This window comes from Papaver somniferum, chromosome 11 (assembly GCF_003573695.1).
Source record: "Papaver somniferum cultivar HN1 chromosome 11, ASM357369v1, whole genome shotgun sequence".
NCBI classification, from domain to species: Eukaryota; Viridiplantae; Streptophyta; class Magnoliopsida; order Ranunculales; family Papaveraceae; genus Papaver; species Papaver somniferum.
The window spans coordinates 57,866,590-57,883,218 of record NC_039368.1 but is presented as its reverse complement, the minus strand read 5'-3'; the positions used below and the strand labels follow the sequence as shown (position 1 = coordinate 57,883,218).

The 16,629-nt window shown below is 36.8% G+C and overlaps 1 protein-coding gene across 1 annotated transcript; it reads right to left on the bottom strand.

The window, feature by feature from the left end:
- Nucleotides 1-10,392: 10,392 nt before the first annotated feature.
- LOC113323791 (myb-related protein 2-like) lies at nucleotides 10,393-13,296 on the bottom strand. The gene is made up of 7 exons (XM_026572138.1): nucleotides 13,038-13,296; nucleotides 12,708-12,934; nucleotides 12,529-12,605; nucleotides 12,392-12,449; nucleotides 12,177-12,267; nucleotides 12,011-12,080; nucleotides 10,393-11,294 (listed from the first exon to the last, which is right to left on the bottom strand). Exons 2-7 carry the CDS (start codon nucleotides 12,928-12,930, stop codon nucleotides 10,605-10,607), a joined length of 1,209 nt encoding a protein of 402 aa, XP_026427923.1. The 5' UTR covers nucleotides 12,931-12,934; nucleotides 13,038-13,296; the 3' UTR covers nucleotides 10,393-10,604.
- Nucleotides 13,297-16,629: the final 3,333 nt, after the last annotated feature.

The window sequence follows — 16,629 nt, the reverse complement described above, 5'->3', positions numbered from 1 at the left end:
TGTTTTAATTGCTGGTAATTAAAACATATATATTTAAAATCATAATTAAATGCTTTTCAATATTTCGGTTTGGGATCACCTTGAGCATCAAGGGATATCATTGAACAATTAATGATAAGAGTTATGTACATGTTCAAATAGTGTTGACATCTAGAAGCTTCTTCATCTTACCAATCTCTAATTCCTAATTCACACACAACTATGGAGAGATGTGTGAACTTTGGAAACTCGGTTTTGCTCTTGGAACCGGTTATACCATGACTCACAATATAAGTTGAGACCGGTTATACCATGCCTCCTAAGATAGGTTGTGACTGGTTACACCATGCTTCCCAATGTAGCTTGTGACCAATTACACCTTGCTTCCCAATATAGCTTGTGACCGGTTACACCTTGCTTCCCAATATAGCGACCAGTTATACCTTTTTTCCCAATGTGGCCTGTGACCGATTACACATTGCTTCCCAAAACGAGTTAGGATCGGTTACACCTAGGCATACAATATAGGCTATGACCGGTTATACCTTGATTCTCAACATAAGTCAAGATCGGTTCTAACTTGTCATCTTGTATTGGTCATCCAAATGATGATATTCAATAAAGAACCGAACCAACACACTTATGATTTCCCTTTCGATTATGAAACAAGTTCATAGATATCTACTTCCTTAAACCAATGTAATAATACATAGTTTTCTAGGATGAAATTACACATGTATCCCGCGCATAATCAAATAACCAAATACATAGATTATGTTGATGTTGTATTTACGAAGTTCAAAAAATAAGCGTTATACTTCATTATTCAATATAATTCCTTGACACTTTGATCATAATGATATGACCAATTGTCTAATCACTAGAGTATTATATATACAACTTCACATGTTATGTTTTCAATATAATACGACTTGAAAGATACGTTAGGAATGGAAACAAGTCAATTCAGTATTACTAACCTCAAGTGGAAGGATGATGTCTTCGTTGCATTCGTTACTTCTAAGTCTTTAGAGTAATACATGTAAGTCTTAACATTCCTAGACTTTCTAGTCTAACCTAAACGAAGTTGACTCTAGTAATACTTGTAAGTCTTAACATTCCTAGACTTTCTAGTCTAACCTAAACGAAGTTGACTCTAGTAAATAGTCAAGCGACTTTTGATGAGTTTTGATACTAAAATATGACAACCAAACTTGACATACCAACGCTTGGTGGGTTCAACCGAACTATGTTTTAACACACTAGTTGACCCTCGTATCGTATGGGTGATATGGGTCCGTACCCCCAATCTTTAACAAAAGGGAGGATATCAAAATGGTCTTCATTTAAACCAAAGAAATATTTGAGCATCCAGGGAAAAGTGAAAATATTTGAGCATCCAGGGAAAAGTGTAATTTATGAACCACATGCTTTAGTTGCACCGCCCCTAGATCTTAACTTTCATGATATCAAAATTACATTTGGTCTGTAACTCAATATGGTTTCCATCTATATTGTTCTTAGAGGTCCTCAAAAGTTGCATGGCTAAAGTGTAACTTAGAAGATAAAGTTCCATCCTAAGTTTGGAGAAAAGAAAATGGGAAAAGGAGAAAAGAAAAGAAAAGAAAAGAAAAGAAAATAAAAAGAAGAAGAAAGAAGGAAGAAAAAAAAAAGATTAAAAGAAAAGAGAAAGGAAGGTAGATGAAAGTAGAACTTTATCCCTCCTTTAAGTAAAAAGGAAAGTTTAAAAGTGGTTGTTTAGGTTCAAATGTACACAGGTCTTCGTCCATTTCATGCAAATCCAAATGAGTAGCAAGTGCTTTACCCCTTCCCCTACTTTTCACCCTTTTCTTTTCTAATGTCATCCTTCTTTTCTCAAGTCTATACTTATGTTCACTAAAACCATGGGCGGTAAGAGTTGCATGTCTAAATCGAAAATATCCTGAAATTTGTAACCGACAGTCTGACATTCCCAAATTTCCCAATTGTTACACTAGTTCACCTCCTCGTGGATTGTGGTGTAGCCTGCACTTAACTGGTACACTTCCTTACTAAACAACGGTATACATGATGAGTACATTTCGGCAGTTACACTACTTTTGGGCCATGCAGTACCGGTTCTGTGCAGATAGAGAGGCTATAGTAGAATGCGAGTGTCCCTCCTCTTACTTTTTTTTTTTTTTGGTTAAGTCAATCCTTCCTCTTACCGTTGATAAGAGAAGGCATAGTTCCACAATCATTAGATTTAGCATCACCAACAGGGACACTATGCCACCCCGTTTCTGCAATGCATAGGTAAAACAGAAACATCTTTAAACCAGTAACCATAACTCCATAACAGTGTAACAAAGAAGAGAACATTGACTTGGCCCTTTCTCTCGACAATGCTTTAAATAAAACACCTGTAGACTAACCAAGCAACCATACACATTATAGTAATTGTCTGCAAAGATATGACTTTTATGGGAACGACACCAACGGATTGCAAAACGGCAACAACAGATTTTATTAGCTGGGATCATTTTCTCAAATTGGTTAAAAGATAAATTCTTTGTTGCTAGTTTTTTCGCTGTCCAAGACGGCTTAACAATCAAATTCAAGCACATATCACCAGAAAGCCCAAAATAACGGACTCATCTAAATCGCAGCCCAAAGGTTTGTCTTGACCGGTCCACCACATCTGGGCGGCGAATGGATCCTATTTGATTCACTAACGAAAGATTACGTACTGATATGGTGGGATTATTCGACTCTCTGACGGTCGAGTCAATTTGAAAGTTTACGATCTTAATTCCTACATTTGGAAGAGAGGAAAAAAATTGTTGGTCGAGCATAGGAGACGAAGCGAGACAATTTGAAGCCAGATGCTTAAACCCTAGACTGGAAATGGACAGCTCTCCTGTAAAAGTAAGTGACCAGCCATAAACTTTTAAGTTCAGCAGTTGTCTCCATCGTTTATGATTTTTCTGATTTAGTGAAATTCAATTTGATTTATACTTTGGTGAATAGCGTTTTCTTTTACTAATTAATTCAATGTTGTTTTTTGTAATCATGCCCTAATTTGTTTACCTGATTATACTGTTAGCAATAATGAGTCATCTGCTGAAGACTCTCAACCAAATTAGCTAGCATTCCGTGTATGAAGGAATGACCGAGTTTTGTGCATCTTGGTGAGTCTTACGGGTCTTTAGTTTTCAGTTGAATCTAGCGTCTGTAACTCGTGAAGCTATAACAAACTTTGTACTCTCTGATATAAATAAGAAACAGACTCCACAGTTCAGGTGTGGAAGCCTTAAACCAAAACTCAATTCATAACTTGGTATCAGCCTTGATCCAAGCTACGCTTCCAAAACCAATCCAAATACAATACATACAATGTCGACAACAACTCAATTGAGAAACATACAGATCCATCATCTGGTAACTCTTAAGTTAACAGAAAACAACTACCCACTGTGGAAGACGCAGTTTAAACCAATTCTGAAGGGCCATGGACTAACTGGCTTCATTGAAGGTTCAAAACCTATACCTCCTAGAACGCTACCAGATTCTGATGCAGAAAATCCAGAGTTCACTGCATATGAAGAACAAGACTCTCTTTTGGTTGGGTGGTTGAACTCAACTCTTACTCCAGAATGTCTTGGGTTTGTACGTGATCTTAACACATCTAAGGAGGTATGGGATGCTCTGGAGGCAGAATATGCTCCAAAGACAAAGTTTCACCAGATGAATCTCAAAAAACAGTTACACAACTTGAACAAAGGTAATAAATCTTTACGAGTCTTTTTAAATGAGGCTAAAGAACTATTTGCTCAGCTTGCAGCATCCGGATATACAGTCAGTGATGATGAAAAGAAACAATCCATCAGCAATGGGTTGAATCAAGCATATGATTCAATTGTCTCCACCTTAGGCACATTGGAAAACCTGAGCATGGATCTGTTTTACTCGCATCTTCTGAACTTTGACATGCGTATTACACGTCAGCTTGAAGATATACAACAACCAATTGCCCATATTGCTGCTTCATCTTCGTCAGGAGGAAAACCTTACCAATCCAACAACCACAATCCAAGTCAACGACCTTTTCAGTATCAACATAATCAGTCTAAACCTCGCTTCAAGAATCCTGTGCAAAACAAAAACACTGCTGAGAAGTGTCAAATCTGCAAAAAGAAAGGACACCTTGGTGACAAATGCTGGTTCCGCTACAAACCTAGCACTAATGTGCAAAAAAATCAAGATGCATATATTGCTTTTCCTGAAGCTTCCTATGGCAATCAATGGGTAACAGATACTGGTGCTACAAATCATCTGACAGCAGATATGAGCAACTTGACAATTCCACATGAATATTCAGGCACTGAACAAGTGTATGTGGGAAATGGTAATGCACTTAATATCACACATACTGGTAATGCATCTTTCACCCATAACTCAAGGTTATTCTGTTTGAATAACATATTTCATGTACCAAGTATAAAAACGAATCTGTTATCAGTTTCTCAATTCTGCAAAGATAATGGTGTTTTCTTTGAGTTTCACTCATCTCATTTCTTTGTGAAGGACAAGACAACGGGAAAGCTGCTGCTGCGCAGACTGAATAGGAATGGACTGTACTTTCTTGATGGCGTTGCGCAAGTCAGCAGACAAGGATCTTCTCAAGCTCATGTTGCGTCTTCCATGCCGACCTGGCATCAACGTCTTGGTCATCCAATGCTCCGTACCGTGTCTAGCATTTGCAATAGGTTTTCACTTCCAGTTTTTCATATAAAATGTTTACTTTCTGCGATTCTTGTCATGTTAGTAAGAGCAGAAAACTTTGTTTTTCACTAAGCAGTACTTCTTATGATAAACCGTTATCTTTGGTTGTTTCTGATATCTGGGTCTCCCCCAAACTCTCCAGGTCTGGTTTTCGTTATTACATGCTCATAATGGATGTTTATTCACATTTCACTTGGGTGTTTCCTTTAGTGCAACGTTCTGATGCTTTGAGTATTTTTGTTAATTTTCGAAAACAAATTGAAAATCTTACAGATCATAGAATAAAATTTTTTCAGTCTGACAATGCCTTAGAATACAAAAAGTTCACTAAGTATTTAAATGACTCTGGTATTCAACACCGATTCTCATGTCCTCATACATCACCACAAAATGGCATTGCAGAAAGACGTATTCGCCATGTCACTGAATCTGGACTTGCCCTTTTATTTCATGCACATATGCCCTCTTCATTTTGGGATGATGCGTTTGTCACTGCTTGTTATTTAATTAATCGTCTGCCTAAATCATCATGTGAAGTTAAAACTCCTCTAGAACTCCTTTTTGCATAAAGAACCAGATTACAGGTTTCTAAAGGTTTTCGGTTGTCTTGCTTATCCTTGCCTCAGATCTTATAACTCGAACAAGCTAGATCCTAGGTCACTCCCATGTGTCTTTATAGGTTATAGTAGTTCTCATAAGGGTTATGTATGCCTACATAAAGAGTCTGGTAGGATTTACATTACATGCCATGTAAGGTTTGAAGAACAGTCGTTTCCATTCAGTCCAAAGCAGCAGTGTGTACCATTGCATGGTCCAGGTAATGTGCCTTCAGATACTTCTTTTCTATATTCTCCTCATTTTATGCGTAGAAATTATCTTCCTACGCAACAGCAAGTGGTATCCAATAGTGCAGACCATCATCTGAGGATTTGCAATGATATGGTAGCTTTGGAACCTTCCATGGCATCTCCTACAAATTCTACTTCTCATCTGCATGCTCCAAGTATCTCTGCTGCTGATTCTGTCACAAGTGTGCCTCTTCAAGACTGCTCCGAAGTAACTACTACAAATGTTGTGTCCTCTACTCATCCTATGCAGACAAGGGCAAAATCTGGTATTAACAAGCCTGTTCAAAAATTGTGTTTATCTGCTTCTAAACATCCCCTTAATGATTCCGACTTCATGGAACCTACATGTTACTCAGAGGCATGCAAAATTCCAGAATGGCGTACAGCTATGGATAATCAAATTAATGCCCTCATCAGAAATGGCACATACTCGATAGTTCATTTTCAACCTGGCATGAATGTAGTTGGCTCCAAGTGGGTTTATCGAGTAAAACAAAATTCTGATGGGACAATTGATAAACGTAAAGCTAGGCTGGTGGCAAAAGGTTTTAATCAACAGGAAGGGGTTGATTATGGAGAAACCTTTAGTCCTGTTATAAAACCATGTACAATACGTCTAGTTCTTTCTATTGCTGTCATGAACAAGTGGCCTTTGAAGCAGCTAGATGTTGAGAATGCGTTCCTCCATGGTACTCTGGATGAGGAAGTTTATATGAAACAACCGGCAGGATATGTAGATGCTAATCGTCCAACTCATGTGTGTAAACTGCATAAGTCATTATATGGGTTAAAGCAGGCTCCACGTGCATGGTTTTCACGGCTCAGTAACTATCTGATGACTCTTGGTTTTAAAGGTTCAGTTGCAGACACGTCCTTGTTTGTCTGTAAAACCAAGCTTTCAGTTACTTATGTGTTGATTTATGTGGATGACATTATTGTCACAGGTTCAGACGCTTCACGGGTTGCTCAGCTCATTCAAGACCTCAGTAGGGAGTTTGCAATAAAAGACATGGGAGACCTTCATTTCTTTCTGGGTGTTGAGGTTATCAAGCAATCTGGTGGTATAATTCTTACTCAACGCAAGTATATAACAGACCTCCTAAAACGTACTAAATTGGATGGGGTTAAACCGGTGACAAGTCCAATGTCTTCTAGCTTAAAATTAAGGCAGACGGGCAGTGAAAAGTTTCAAGACTGCACCTTATATCGCAGCGTTGTTGGTGCTCTTCAATATCTCCATCTCACAAGGCCTGGCATTTCTGTTGCTGTAAATAAGGTTTGCTAGTATATGCACAATCCTTATGTTGAACATTGGGAACAAGTAAAACGTATTCTTCGTTATCTGAAGCATACCGTAGATTATGGTCTTCATATTCGTCCTTCACGTGATTTTTCTTTGCATGGTTACTCAGATGCTGATTGGGCTGGTTTCCTAGATGACCGTAGATCCACTAGTGGTTATGGTATTTACTTTGGTGGCAATCTGATTTCATGGAGTGCCAAAAAGCAAAAGACGGTAAGCAAATCCAGCACTGAAGCTGAATATCGGGGCATTGCCATTGCAACGTCTGAAATTATCTGGATTGAGTCTTTGCTTCATGAACTTGGAATTCCTATCTCACCTCCTGTACTGTGGTGTGATAATTTGGGCGCTACATACCTAACATCTAATCCTGTGTTTCATGCTCGTACAAAGCATATCGAGATAGATTATCATTTTGTAAGAGAAAGGGTGGCAAGCAAACGTCTGTTAGTACAGTTCATCAGTTCACAGGATCAAATAGCTGACATTTTTACTAAGGGGCTGCCTTCACCTAGATTTCAATTTTTACGTGGCAAGTTGCACATTCGTAAACTTGAGTACAACTTGAGGGGGAGTGTTAGCAATAATGAGTCATCTGCTTAAGACTCTCAACCAAATTAGCTAGCATTCCGTGTATGAAAGAATGACCGAGTTTTGTGCATCTTGGTGAGTCTTACGGGTCTTTAGTTTTCAGTTGAATCTAGCGTCTGTAACTCGTGAAGCTATAACAAACTTTGTACTCTCTGATATAAATAAGAAACAGACTCCACAGTTCAGGTGTGGAAGCCTTTCACCAAAACTCAATTCATAACTTATACAATACAAACGTTATGGATCTATGATATATACATACATAATTGGAGAATATATAGAATCAAAATCAAAATAGGAAGGAAAATTGACACGTGCCTTCGGAAAATGAGTAAGGATATGATGCCATGTTTTCTTTGCTTGACGAGGGTTATTTGGGATGGGAGGTGATGTTTTATAGTAGGAAGCGTTGTCGGTGATTCAGTGCTATGGTGGAATGATATATTAATGTATGTGAGGGATTAACAGAGCTCCAAAGATGTATGAAATGGAAACATATCGTTTTATTTATCTATTTATTTCTGTGTGTAGTTTAAGGAAGATAAGCTGTAGTTTAAGGAAGATAAGCAGACATGGCAGCACACCATGCCATCGTCAGAGACTTCTCAGGTGCAACCCAATAAACCAATCAGTGATCAGGTTATTTCTTGTATACATTTGCAGTAATGATATTACTCAATTTGCTATGTACAAAAGTATAAGTCTGTGTACCCAATGCAATGCACTTGGTTTTTACTACCAAAGATCAATATAGAAGGAGGCATTCTTTAACATTTAACTTTCTATCATTTTTCTTTGTGATGTGCAACATGGATTTTTGATAGAATAGTGTCCATTCTTCCAGAACACAGTCAAGCTGCACTATACAGCTTTTGTATGGGGGAAATGGAGATGTCCGTAACCTTACTACTCTACTAACCCTTTTAAATGACATGGCTGCCAATGTCTCAATTCCAGAGTGCCTTCACTTCTGGGAGGCGCGGCTGGCTATTGTGAGCTCGACTAAATATATAGGGTTTTGAAGACTTAGGTTTGGTGGATAACATACACGGATTTTATTAGAGGTGTCTACTCGCACTTCTTGTTGAGACTGTACAGTAATGTGATGAGGTAATTAATAAGCAACAAAACTCTTCCCTGAGACATGCTAAACGAAAGCATTCTTTAATGGAGTCTGACGGGGAGTACGACCACCATTTTTCATTTTTTTCAAGCTATTGAGGTATCTAGGATAAGCTATATCTCGGATGGGACATTTTCGAATGTTCCAAACCATTGAACTGTCTATTAATGTCATGAGAGAAGCAACGTCTTGTTATAAGTAGCGGACTCCTACCTCTAGCAGCACCCATGGTGCCGTTCCTTGCCTCAATGTTCATTATATCGCTATGTCCCTCCACTTCCCAAAAGTCTTCCGGATCCTTATTATCATGTATTACTGCTTTTAAATTGTAGTAATTTGGTAAGTCTGACATTAGGATTTCTTTATGAATTTTGCAGGCAACTAAGTTGTGACTGTCTGTGTCCTGCTTGAATTATATCAAGCATTTATGATTTTTTGATCTCTTCATAGTCATCTCTAGGTCCTGTCCTGAGTTCCCTCTAAGTTATTCTGCACCTCGGAACTCCAATATATGGTAGTGCAGCTTCTCTATATTGGGAATCGCTATTTGTTCCCCGCTGGTGAAGTAAGTTATGCAACATATTCTATTGATTTCATTCTTCATGCCAAACATATTCCCTTCATACGCTCATTTTCTGGTTCTTGGAACCCAGCTGTGCATTTTAATGGTAGTATTAGAGTCCTCTGTTAGTGTAAACTGGGTTCGGAAAAACATCTTAATAGATAAAATGAGTTGTGTGTTTTTCGTTCAGTTTTGGCCAAGGGTATTGAAGCCATTGATCAACTTGAATCATCATATCTCTAGCTATCATGTTTGTAAAGCCTATGAAGAATTGTCCTTATCAGTTTACCTCCGTCTAACGTGTTGGTGATCCTTCATTGAAACCACTGAAGCATGTTGAATATATAGAAACTAGAAACATACCCTGTTTCTAGTCTAGATAATTATAAAGCATGCTGTATTATGCATTTACATTGTGTAGAATCAGTTGTTTGGACAGCACTTATTTGCTTATGTATTTATTATTATATAGAGCTTACTGGGTTGGCAACCAAAGCATTTTACCTGTAATAGATTGGCTGCTGCTGCTGGATCTTGTTGATGTTAATGAGTCTGTAATTCATTTGTTTTGCGAGTGCCCTAGCGACTCTTCCTTTTTCTTGAGTATAATGCATCTTAGCAAACTATTTTGTGGAATATGTAAATTTTAGACTGCCTTCCTGAATAACAGTCATGGGAAGATAGTATTATACCATTCCTTTGTGAAGGATGTGTAATGTTTTTTTTGCAGAAAGTTTGTACATTTTCAGATTCTATAAAGTCGTCAACCAAGAAAAGTGCCCCACTTCATGTTTATGGAATAATCTAGGGAATTTTTATCAAATGTCTATTGTAGGCCGGTTTAAGGAGGGGTTTCTGTGAGATGTCTTTCCGATGCACTGAAGGGCGCAGTTTGTGTGATGTTCAGTACAAATGATAGGATGGACGAGTTGGAAGATAGTATCTGAATAATAGAACCACTCAAATTGATCATAAACCTGTTAATAAATGGGTATCCAATTAAATTAACAGTATGATTTGAAAACACACACTAATGGGCGATTTGGACCAAGCATCCAATAGCTGATCTGTGATTTCCAGTAATCTGAATTAGGAACTGTTCCTGATGGTACTGTGAAAGTATATGTTTCCAGATTCTCTGTAGAATGTGAAACTAACCAAACAAGTTTTAGTTAATTACTGAAGAAACATTAAAATTATATGGTGTCATCCACTGGTTGAGTGTCAAGATAAAAGAAAATTTACTAGAAAACAGTAAGTGTCTGAAACTTGGAATGTAGTCACTGCAAGCAATCTCTATTACTGATCGTACAAGTACTGCATGCTTGTATCATGTCAGGTCTCAGATTTACATCAGTTGAGATGGAATACCAAACTAAAACTTCCACTGGTTTGGGATTTATTATTACTATGTCTGAATGACTGTATTTCCTGTTAGCTTAAGCTGAAACCGTTCAAATCGATGCGTCTACAATTGGAAGCTTCATTCTCTTGAAGGGAATTCAAGTCGAGCTTTGAGCTCAAATATGGCATTGTAAACCCTTTTGGTTTCTTCAGATTTTCCTCTGCCTCAGAAATGCCACTGCTGATCCGAATGTTTCCTTGAACTCCAATGCTCAAAGATACATCAGTAGAGCTCCGTGGAATCGGGAAAATACTCCTTCCTGTGTCATTTCTCACCGGCGAACAAAGCGTTTTGGTTTCTAGTTGGTCAGACCATAATATGGGTTCAGTCCGCTCGAACTCACTTCTCTCTAGGTTCTCTTTTGAACCCGATAATTGGGTAGTACCATTGTATGGTCTTAACCCCATCACGATATTCTGCATTTCTGGGTCCTTTTGAGATCCTTCACATGAAGTCAAGCAACTGTCAACTGAACCATCTGCAGGTTGGAATTTCTGTGTTTGTTTGTTGCATTGACCTGGTAGTTCTTTCAACTCACAAAACGCAGAATTTAGACATCCTGTTGAGACTTTCGAGACTAATTCAGAGAGTTGTACTTTGGTGGCCTCGAGTCCACCGGGACCCACATTCTGTTTTCCCAGTGTCTCTTGTGCTTTCTCCAGCACCGACTGTAGGTATTTACCCTGAGCCTCTATGCGGAGTTGTAAGTGTCGCTGCACCTAGTTCAGTACAGAAGTCGGACTCAGTAGCCAAACAATCACCAATAATGACTATTAAGTGCAATATTTTAAACAATAGGAGTTATTTCTTAGTTAGATGAAATCAATCCAGTTTGAGATATTTCTAAGACTGACGACCTCAGTCGGACCTGAATGAAATTCACAAAGCTCCAATACTTTTGGTCTTAAAGATACTCGGACCAAAGTCATATTCATCCATGATCAATCAGTGAGGTGATTAATGAGGCTAATCATTGCTGGAGTTAAACTGATTAGTGATTGCTAATATCCTATACTGAAATGTTTCGTATTTTTTGATACTTAACATGTAGTTGCTCATTTTCTGGAATATAACTTCAGAGGTATTTTCAATTTGTAGGGCATAAAAATGGTTCTGAGATACTTCAAAGTTCTTACTAAAACTTGGATACTTTTGATGGGTGTTGTAGGATGCTAGTTTTGATGATCGTTAAAATATCATGTTTGAGTATATCTTTCCACCAACCCAACCCAACCCAAATCTTGTCTTGTTTTGTGATAGTAAATATATAAAAATCTTTAAACTATGAAAAATACCACTTCTAGGAAGGCTTGATTTATGATTAATGACTACCATTCTCATTACTTATTATGCTTCGATTTGAGAGTTAAACTAAACAACGACTCATATACCAGCTCGAAATAGTCAGAACTACTGATATAGAGAAAAGCAATACCTCAAGCTGTTCATGTAATCTTCTCTGTACTTCAATCTGCATCTGTAGTGCTTCATTTATCTGCAAACTTCTGATGTTAGAAGTCGAGTATTAGTATAAGCTCATTAGACGAAAAACATGATAAAAAAACAAATAGAAAGAAGTAAAGAACTTTGTCTGCACCTACTTATTTGCTTGAGGCCCAAGGGTATTATTATTGCTCATAATTGCTACACTAATTTCAGACATTCTATCTCCTTCCAACACTTCTTTAAAACCTGTAAAAAGAGCACGTTGTTTGTTTCTTATTAGATTTTGCTTCAAATATGTACTATTTGCATTTTCTAAAGTCCTTCCTGCTAGATTCACTGACATCTCAAAGAAGTCCCAAAATCTTCTTACCATTTTTGTTTGTCCCAGAATTAGTTTGTCCATGTACATTCTTACTGAGCCTGTATTTCTGTTAACAAAACATGAATTTCATTAGTTATTCAATCAATTTTTCCTGAAATTTTCCTAGAGAATTCCAGTAATGGTACCTGAAGATGGCTTTTTAAGTGGTACAGAGTAAGTCCTGGTATTCCCATCAGCTTCATAACTGTCTTTGGTGTAGCTTCTGTAACAACGAAATATCTCAAATTAGGTTTATTTCATGTCTGCTTACATAAACCTGATATGTTTATATTCTTCTATGTTGATTATTGTAGTGTATACTCACTATCTGCACCGCCGAGCTGACCGACTGCGTCAATGAAGCGTTCGTGAAGCTCTGGTGTCCATTTCAATCGCGGCTTAGCATCAGTTGATAGAACCAGTCCTGTATCTACCCGGCCATTTCCACCATGCATTAGCATATGCCTTTCTTGAGGAACCAATATCCTTGATGAAGGTAAGTTATCTATTCCATGATGATTGTGGTGATATTCATGCTGATGATACATTTTCCTGTCATGGAAATCACACTCAATTTAATCTTTAGATTTATGCATTCAAATGATCATACATGTGAATGTGATATTATTCGTATGATGAAGTAAGGTCTTATTACCTTTCCTGTCGATCCTGCCACTTATACAGAAAGCTAGAAACAAAATCCAAGTTTGTTGCACGCTCTCTAAGTTCGATTACTCATAAAACCAATAAAGAAAGCTTATTGAGAATTTCTGACTATGCAATTGCTTCTCAATTCTTGACCATTTCTTAAGAAAAAAAGTGTTATCAAGACTATCATTATAAAGGAAAAAAATCAGAAGTGAAGAGAGCATAGAATCTTCAACAGGAAAAAAAATGATGGACACAACTGGATGGAGTCTATCCAATCTTATAGCGACTTGAAAAGAGATTAGTTTTAACTCCTACTTTGGGTATCTGTGGGTCCATTCAAGGAACTTCACTTTCTATTCTCAGACACTAAAAACACAAAATGCAATCTATCTTCTGCACTACTACTTCAACTTTTTGGAACAGTTCACACCTTGCATTATGTACACAAGTCTTGATCCATCAAAAACTTTTTGTTCATTCTTTCTCATTGGTCCCTCTAGAAAAGGAAAGAACCTTATTCCGCGATGAAAGAGAGAAAATTTTCTTGACCCACGGCCCGGACAGAGAATCTTGTCATATCCGATTTACTAAACCTTGTCCTAAGTCATCTAATGATTCTTAAGAAAACTTTAGCTTTGATGTACCCTACTTGTCTTTCTTCAATAGTTTAGTTAATGTTGCTTTTAAGATCTACTAACAGTTAAACAGATTTGAAAATGGTGAACGATATAAAGCTTTATATTTCAGATTGGAAAACTAAAGAATCATTTTCCAGTTCGTGTGTTTTTTAACTGGTTAACAGCGGAAGATATGAAAGAACGCGAAGAAGATTCTATTGACTTGAGCATCTAAGAACTAGGGAATTAGATACAATTAAGATAGAGAAAAATATAAATAGTTTTGGATTGATTCGTCTTTTCTGTTTGGAAATAGTTCTGAAGCAAAGAATAATTGAATAAAGGAATTCAATTCTTTCTTGACTCCTTGTGTAAGTTTGGTACTTATTCAACTTATTACACTGTACATGAAAAAGGGAAACAAAATATCTATCCTGGTTATTTCTCGATTAGATGGTCCCACACCGACGAATTTGAAAAATTCGGAACCGAAAGGAAAAGGTTTGTACTTGCTTCAATACTTGCTAGAGTCTGGTGGCAAGACACAGTGTCTTGGCCTCGGCAGGACCACTTCATCCCATTCGTTTTGACTCCTCTAATAATGAATGCCACTTGTTTATATTCTCTCAGGTACTTATCTTGACCTAACTATTTATTCTCTACTTTGCATTTACATTCAATTGATTATGACTCTCCAATATATCCCTCTTAAAGCTCAATTTGATCGTTTTCAAGGCGTGTTTTTCGGTATCTGTTGTATATAAATGTTCTATTTTTGGCTTGCTGTCCATAAACATTTAAAATGAAGTGCATATGCTTATACATCAATTGTGATGCAAAAATTCTAAATCTAAAAGGTCCTGTTTTAAAATATATGGTAATTGAGAATTCAGAGTCCTATGTCTTGAAACGTTACTGTTAGGATATTTATAAACATCATATTATGCATATAATAAAATTTACATTTGTCCTTGCAGTTTTGAATGCTCATAAATCCGTCTTTCATGTTCATCAAATGCATTTGAATAGCCTGTTTTATCAAACTAATCTGAACATAGGAAAGGAGCCGTATCTTATTAAAGAAGTTTATCTTCCGAAGAATCTTTTCGTGTTTATATAGCAAAACAGATAATGGAGAATACAACTTTTCTTTTTCAGGTTAGTTTCTAATGTTCTTGCTCTTACAATTTAGAAAAATGTTAAACACCTGTAAGGGACATCTGGAGAGGACACATGGATTGCTAAAAGGTAAGTGGAGTATTTATCTTTTTAACGATAGAAGTTCACGTATTATTAAGATTTCTGGAGTCTAATGATATTTTCAGAACCATCTCTCTCTCAATCATACGAGACACATGTGTTGGTTTTTAGTTGGTTAGGTGAAATCACATGAAGTATATGTCATTTTTTTAGTGGTCGTAGCATGTTGACTAGGTTTTTGACTGCCATTAGTGGAAAGGAAAATAAGAAATGATCACGGAATATTGTTCCTTGTGAAAAGAAAAAGAAAAAATAAAGAACAAGAATAAAGTTTTATGATTCCAAAAGAATGAATTTAGAGAATCTATCTTCTTCAAATGCGAAAAATAAAACATCTAAAAAACAAACTCCTACACATGGATGGGTGGATGCGGTCATATTCCTTCTGTAGTCACAAAAATTTGTTCCTTCTTAGGCATTAGCCTTTTAACTATTTTTAGGGTTTTAGATGCTTTCCTATTTGTAACTTAAGAAGCTACATCACCTTTTCTTTTTATAAGTGAATCTTATTTTACCTCTTAAATTTTTCAAAAGCTAATGAAAGAACAACCTGACATGGGTTTTTGTTGTCAAAAGGAAGTCCAAATTGGAGTTATTTACCAGAACAAAGACCTGACCCATTCAAAGATCAATTTGTTTCAGCTTATAAAGAAACTTAGGCACATCTAAACTAGTTGAAGGGTTTAAATGATACTAGTGTATCATCTTGTCCGGCTGTTTTTGAGTAGTTATATTAAACGATGATTAGGTTATTGTGGAAGGAATCTAGACTGACACTATCTTGAGGCCATTCTTTACCGATTAATTCTAGATTTATTTCCCTTTGTTTTACCGTGAAAAATAACATAATTTTATCTTCTTATGGAATTACCAATTTCAGAGTTTCAACTTCGACTAGACAAAATTAGCTAGAATATTTTGTTATTAGACATCCAAATGCCAATTGAAATTTTAATATGTAACTGTTGTAGTTGGCAATTTGAGTCTCATAATATTTGATGTCGGTATTGGAAAGTTGGCCGATACTGCAATCCCATGTAGGTCTTATAGTCTTTGATCAGGGAATTAATAATGATCTTCTGAAGCCAGCTAATTTTGTGATGACATACTCTCAAGTTATCAACTTCGGTAACTAGACCACTCCCTCTCCATGAACAATTAAGATCTGGACACTGCACACTATAGCGTCCAATGTGCCTATGGTGTGGATGCCAATTTTGATCCTCATAGATGATTATCTTATGTGGTTCGCATTTGCAAGTTGGATGGAAATCATTGTTCAATATTGTAATGTGGTCCAGAAGAATAATTTTTTCAAAGTTTGTGGCACTGATTGCAACAAAACAATTCCCTCCTACTAAGTTTAAAGTTTAAACAAGGAATGGACAGCTAAGTACAACAAAATGGGTACTTTTGTTTTGGCATAAATTAACAGTAGTCGCTGAATAGTTAATAGTTGTATACTTATTACTTTTATAGGTTTTTCTTCTGGGTTGTCTATTTCATGCACATATTCTCGCCCACTAATCTTTAAGTGTTTTGAATATTCTTCATCAAAATCCTTAAGATTAGATAGGGAGAAAGATATTGTAGGCCCAAGTTGCTGATATGAGTCCCTTGCTGCAACTAGTATTCGAGTGTGTTCAGTGTTCCTCTCTCTCTACGCTCTACATCATTCCAATTCAAGGGAGGAAACACAAAAAGAAAGATGCTAAAATG